General features: G+C 51.0%; 1 protein-coding gene across 1 annotated transcript; it reads left to right on the forward strand.

Moving 5' to 3' along the window:
* The first annotated feature begins 1030 nt into the window (after window positions 1–1030).
* LOC128327833 (uncharacterized) lies at window positions 1031–6398 on the forward strand. The gene is made up of 8 exons (XM_053257108.1): window positions 1031–1054; window positions 1467–1490; window positions 2216–2244; window positions 3455–4279; window positions 4461–4586; window positions 4766–4807; window positions 4892–5121; window positions 6088–6398. Exons 1-7 carry the CDS (start codon window positions 1044–1046, stop codon window positions 5089–5091), a joined length of 1257 nt encoding a protein of 418 aa, XP_053113083.1. The 5' UTR covers window positions 1031–1043; the 3' UTR covers window positions 5092–5121; window positions 6088–6398.
* Window positions 6399–6733: the final 335 nt, after the last annotated feature.

Here is a 6733-nt window from a genome sequence, read left to right on the forward strand (position 1 = left end):
GTGGGGGCGATTCGGCGTTTCGGCGCCGGCGGGGGTAGGGCTTTAAGGGCGGGGGAGAGTGTACTCACCCCCCCCGCCGCATTTCCCCCGCCGGCGCTCTCGGAATTAGAAGCCCCTCGGGACGGCAGCGTTCCTCCCTGCCGTCCCGTTGCCCCCGTCGGCCGGAAGTGGCCGGAAGTCCCGTTCGCGCGTGCGCCCGTCGTGCGCGCGCCCGGCCGTACGCGCGCACGCATGACGGGCGCACGCGCAAACGGGACTTCCGGCCACTTCCGGCCGACGGGGGCAACGGGACGGCAGGGAGGAACGCTGCCGTCCCGAGGGGCTTCTAATTCCGAGAGCGCCGGCGGGGGAAATGCGGCGGGGGGGGGTGAGTACACTCTCCCCCGCCCTTAAAGCCCTACCCCCGCCGTGCCGAACAACCTTTCGTGCACATCCCTAGTGCAAAGGCAACAGCCACACCCATTGCATGTCCCCAGCATCTGGGATTCAGCCTGTGCACCTGGAGGTTCTCTATAGCCATCCTGACAAATCGCCACAGAGGGGCCTCTCCTCCTCCATGAATGGTTCTAACCCCCTTTCAAACCCATCTAAGCCAGGGATCATCACCACACCTAGTTCCACAAGTAAACTGACTTTCTTTTTTGTGTATTCTGAACAGAGACGGGCCTTAGTGCTAAATGTGATGTAGAGGGATTTCCTAGCTAAGGGACTTCAGCAAGTGATTAGGTGGAAAACATGTGGGGAGCAGGGAAGGCAAGACCGGGGTGACTCTCCCCTGGTGCTTTGACACTTTGAGCTGACAACCAAGACAGTGTTTGGATTCAAACCAGAACCAGCATGCCCAGTAACTGATCTTGCGATCTCACAATCAGCCACAGAATTCTGCCGTCATGGTTCCCCTTGGAGACCTGCGAGGATTCTGCAGGAGGCTCACCTGGCAGCATTCTAGATAAGCTGCAGCATCTTTGATACGTTGGCTGTCTTTGGCTGTCAGTTTACCATCAGCTTATCATCTTAGCAGTCAGGATGGGTGGCTGCTGGTCATGGGTGAACTGTAAGTAAGTCTCTGGCATGATGGGGAAGCAAAATCTAATGGCTGCCTGGACTTGGTTTTTAAAGATGCCCTTCCATTGTTTTACATGCCATTGTGCTCCCTATGTGAACTTCAGTGGTCACAAGTTCACCACCAGTATTCACACCACACAGCTTCTCCTTGAAATGCAGGTGGCCCTCGAAGGTCACTTGCTGGGCTGATTTCCACTGCATTTCTTAAGCTTACAGGTCCTAGACCTGTGAAACTGTAGCACCTAGGAGCTACTGGCTGGCCCCTGTGGGCCCACTTGGGGGTTTTTTTGAGGGGGGGGATCCTGCCCACCAGTTGAAGCTGACTTCAAAAGCTGTCCCCCCAAACCCCCATGTTATTTCCAAGAACATGCCTAACCTTTTCTTCTTTCATGTTCCCATAGGTCTCACCCAGAGGCAGAACCAAAGTGAGTTGCTTTCCCCCCCTCTTGACTCCTCTTAATGCTTTTGGCTCTGGTGTGGCCATCTGAAGGGATGGGTGTGGAGGGGGTTGTTCAGACATAGCCCAAACCCAGGTAAAAGTGTGCCATCGAGTTGGTGTCAACTCCTGGTGACCACAGAGTCCTGTGGTTGCCTTTGGTAGAATACAGGAGGGGTTTACCATTGCCATCTCCCACGCAGTATGAGATGATGCCTTTCAGCATCTCCCTATATCGCTGCTGCCCGATATAGGTGTTTCCCATAGTCTGGGGAACATACAGGCGAGGATTCGAGTTGTCACAAATTTAAACCCTCTTATTCAAATTTTAAAAACCAAAACAGTATGTTTGTTCTTTTAGCTGAAGTGTCCGCCTTTGGGGGGGGGGGCTTTCTAAAAAGTTGAAAATCTTCTCTGGAGAGGGGTGGGAAAGCTGGTCTCATATCTATAAACTACGAGAGTGGGTCTGCCCCCCGCCCTGTCAACCAGTCAGTCCCCAAGTGAAAACAATCTGAGCAAAATGTAGTGAGTGACTTTCAATATCAATTACTTTCACTGCTCCCAAGTATTGAATCATCCAAAATTAGCAGGGCCTTCTAGAAGGATTATGGGTGAGGGCATGCTTGGGATGGCACAGCACCCCCTAGGATTACTGGGGGGACCCCTCAGTTTCCTGTGATTTGCTACTAAGAATGTTTCTCCTTATCTCTGCAGGGATGAAGATGAAGAGGGAGCACAGACTGGTAAGTGGATGACGAGAGTGGATGCTTCTTCTCAGGGCTCCTCAACCCCCCAGGGAGTGTCTCCTTGGAGACCTGCTTCACTTTGACAATGGAGAGAGATAGGCAGACGTCCATCTGATGGATGAATGGCAGGAGGGCAGGTTCATCCACCTCTATCCTTTGCTGCTGGCACTTGTTGCAGCCAAAAGTGTTAGAGGAGACCGGGGGGGCCTGGGCGAGTCACATCTGGATACCCTCCCTTCTAGGAGAACATGGGGAAAGGGCTGTGGCAGCAGGCAGGCAGGTTTGGTAATTCTCCCTTGGAGGTGGTGCACTTCTGGAAATGCCCTGCAAGAACCTTTTGCCCACACTCAGCCCCAAGACATCCTCTGGGCCTTGTTCCCCCTGCCTTGGAGAAGAGGAAGCTAAAGAATGCTGGTGTCTTGTTTCCAAAGCATCTCTTTTTTTGACAATTTCATGGGTCAAGATGGAAATGGAGGATCACCTGCAAACAAGGGCAACATTTCCTGGCCAATGAGCTCTGAGATCAATCCAAAGAGACTCTTTCTTTCTCTGATCCCAGTTTTCTGCCCCTCGGAGCTGGGCCTGCATTCCTCAGATCATAGCTATGCTTCCTGCTTATGGCATCCAGGCAGATTTTCAAGCCCCACCCCTACCCCCGCACATAGGTCAAAAGGCTGTAACTGGGGGTTGTTGCTTCAGCCAGAGAGCAAATGCATTGTTTAGTCCATGTGAACCATCAGCTCCCACAAAGGAGAAGCCTCTTTCCTCACAGGTATGGGAGGGCCCATAGTCCAGTAGTGGAACAAGTGCTTTGCATGCACAAGGTCTTGGGTTGAGTCTTCTTCATCTTCTGTTAAAGGATTTTAGCTAGCTAGGAAAAGGCTTCTGCCCAAGAGCGGCTGTCAGCCAGAGTCGGGCAAAGTGAGCCAGGGGTATGACTTGGTAGAAGGCAGCTGCATTGGTTTGTTCAGCAGATAGAGCCTGGCCACTGCACTCCCTTCTGAAGCGTAGTTGGTGAGGGCTGTCTTGCCAGTGTTATGCAATGTATTCCTCTTCATCCCTTGCTTGTTTCCTTGGGTGGACTGCCTCACCCACAATCCCAGGCTGCATCCCAGCTGGTTAACCTAGGCAGAAAGGGGAGGCAATTTCTATCAGGGCTATGGGCCATCCTCATTTCCAGATTCCAGCTTTATTTCCTCTCTTTCAGGTCATCCCAGAAATCTGACCCATGTTGCTCCATGTCCTGGGGGACCCATGTTGCACCATGTTCTGGGGGACCCTCTGGGGGAAGAGCCCAATGAGGCAACCTTGGTGCCAGGACCCCTTCCAGGACTTCATGTCCCCACTGACATTCTGGGGAAAGAGCTCAATGAGGAAACTTCAATGCTAGGATCCCTTCCAGAACCTCGCGTCCCCACAGATATTCTGGAGGAAGAGCTCAATAAGGAAACGTCGATGCCAGAATCCCTTCCAGAACCTCACGTCCACACTGATATTCTGGAGGGAGAGCTCAATGAGGAAATGTTGGTGCCAAGATACCTTCCAGGACCTTGCATCACCAATGACATTCTGGGGGAAGAGCCCAATGAAGCAACCTTGGTGCCAGGACTCCTTCCAGGACTTCGTGTAACCACTGACATTCTGGGGAAAGAGCTCAATGAAGCAACCTCAGTGCCAGGATCCCTTTCAGGACCTCACATTTCCACTGATATTCTGGAGGAAATGCTCAATGAGGAAACCTCAATGCCAGGATCTCTTCCAGGACCTCGCGTCCACACTGATATTCTGGAGGAAGATCTCAATGAGGCAACTTCAGTGCCAGGATCCCTTCCAGGACCTCACATCACCAATGACATTCTGGGGGAAGAGGTCAATGAGGAAACCTCAGTGCCAGGTCCTTCCATCCCCACTGGCACTCCAAAGGAAGCAGCTTTTGCATCAGAGCCCTTACCAGAGCCTTCCACTGCTGACAATTATCTTGAGCAAGAAGTAGAAATCCTCACAGGATTACAGCATGACTATGTCCAGCGGCGTAAGTATTGTGGCACCTCAGAACCCTTTTGCATAGACACCCAGCACAAAGTTCAGCTGGACTTTTGATACTCAGCCCAGATGATGGACCAAGCACTAGCACTGCCCCTTTTTGCAAGACACCAGCACTTGGCCTGGTCAGAGCATACAACACTTGTTCCTTTTTGCTCTCTTTGTTGCAGAAATGAGGGTTCGCTGCATTTCCCAGCAGTTGCCTCGTTCTCTCCAGGCCATCAACCTGCAAATTGGACACACACAGACAAGGCTCATCCACAGTCAAGTTCGGCTGCAACGGTGGGTAAAGGAAGGTACGTTCGGAGCATACCCCTGAAGTTGCTGCTGGGCTAAAAATGGCTCTTTTGCTCTCTGTTTCCTTCTCCTGAATGTTGGAATGTTTGATTTGAGTCTGCATCTAAGTTTCGGAGGGGAGGCCTGTGGGTGGGTTGTCAGTGCTTGCTGAAGTGTTCCTTCGTTTTCTGTCTTTCAGGTGACCAAGCTCTGATGCCTGTAATTCAGACAGCTTCTCATGGTGAGCAGTGAGGGCAAGTGATGGCGGGTGTGGTAGTATGCCAGCGTTTGCGGCTGACCACCTGTTGCTTCTTCTCTCTTGCAGATGTTCCTGAAGGCCCTGCTGCATGTCTCCGCCCCCCTGGGTCCAGTTCATTATTATCTTCTGCCTCGCTGGAAGTTGGCTCCATCCCACCCTCCACCTCCACCTCTTCTTTTCTCCTGCATCCCTCTCCCCCTCCTCCTCCTTCCCCACCTCCTCTAGAGCCGGACCTCAGCAATGTAAAGAAACTCTGCAGAGTTTGATGGATTTGCAGTTCCATCAGCTGAATGACCGTAAGTTTCACAGAGGCAGCACCCCTTTTCCATCCTCATTGTTGTTTTACAATCTAAAACACTTATAGTCTAAAATCAGAGATGGGCAAGCAATAGAGGAAGGAGAGGGAAGTTGAGGTGGGACAAGTGGGGGAACAATGTGTATGTATTTCAGCTGCACCTCCTTAGGACCAGGAACACCCGAGTTTGAATTCTCATCCAGCCATGAACCTCGCTGGGTGACTTTGGGCCAGTCACTTGTCCCGCAGTCTAACTTAACTTTTAGGGTTGTTAGGAGGAAAAAAATAACCATGTATACCTCCCTGAGCTGCTTGAGGAAGAGCAGAATGTGAATACTAAATTCATGAATGCTAATAATATGAATGCTAATATCAGCCCTTTTGAGTTCAAGCTGGGCTGAAACAAGAAACCAAGGAGGATGACATACAATTCTGCTTATCACAATCCTCCTTATAGCATCGTCAATGTACATGGGCAAAAGTTCCCGGCCACCAGGAGCATACAGTCTAAAGTCTGGCTTTGGAGAGAGAAGTGAGGAAGAGGAAGAAAGCATAAGGGGCATTCAGTTCAAGCTGATGGAGCTGCCTCTGCTGAAGCATTAAGCCAAAAGCTGCACAGAGGAGGTGGGTTGCATTGGAAGGATAGGAGAGAGACGTGAGCCCACATGAGTGGCGGTTCCAGACCCAAGGGTCAGTGAGGGAGAAGAAAAAGAGTAGTTTTAGAGAGCAGGAGACCTCCAGGTGGCTGAAGACAGAAGCTGGAGGATCAAAAACCAACCTGACGGGGTGCAAGTTGGGGGAGGGGGGAGGATCAGTGCAGAGGGACAGGGTGGGGCATAGCCATGGTGGGTTTTCAAGGTAGAGATGAGAAGTCTGTGCTGGGCATGGAAAGGGACTAGAGGTCAGTGCAGGGACTGGTATTGTGGAGGACAGGCCCCTTGACCCTGTTTGTTTTCTTTCCTTCAAGGCCAAAGAGACCTCCGCAGCTGCCAGGAATGTTTGCAAAACCTCAAGGCACTGAGGGGACAGCTCCGGAGACTGCGGAGCAGACTGGCAAGGGTGGAAGCCACTATGGGGATCCTGGTTCCTCCAAGGGAGCTGGATGTTGATGAGGAAAAAGAGAAAGACAAAAACCAGACAGTGCTTCATACATAGGTAGCAATAAAATGCTGCATATTTATTTTAAAAATATTAAACATTTGTTTTAATAGGATAGGATGTAGAGAGAAAACAGCAATATAACATGCATATTTACTGCTTAAAAATTAAAAAGTTGATTTTAAAGAAAATAAAGTTGTCTTACTTTGAATAGTCTTTGGGCAGAGTTGGGTAAAAATGTCTTTGGGTCAAACCCAGCCACAGAAAAGGCTCTATGGACAGTCCACTTGGGGCCAAGAGATGTTCTGAGAAGTTCAAGAGGTAGCTCAAGATAGACTGCTCCTTGCCAGGAGGCTTATACAGAGCTTGTCTGCCCCAATATGTATGGCTAGGAGGCCTGATTTTGGCCCTGAAGAGGGATCTGCCTCTTGTGGAAGAGGATGGAGTGGTGATGCAGAAGGGGAAGCTTGATTTAGGGCAGGGCTGCACAACACCAGCCCTCCAGCTGCTGTTTG

The sequence above is a fragment of the Hemicordylus capensis genome, chromosome 5, assembly GCF_027244095.1.
Source record: "Hemicordylus capensis ecotype Gifberg chromosome 5, rHemCap1.1.pri, whole genome shotgun sequence".
In the NCBI taxonomy this organism is placed as follows: Eukaryota; Metazoa; Chordata; class Lepidosauria; order Squamata; family Cordylidae; genus Hemicordylus; species Hemicordylus capensis.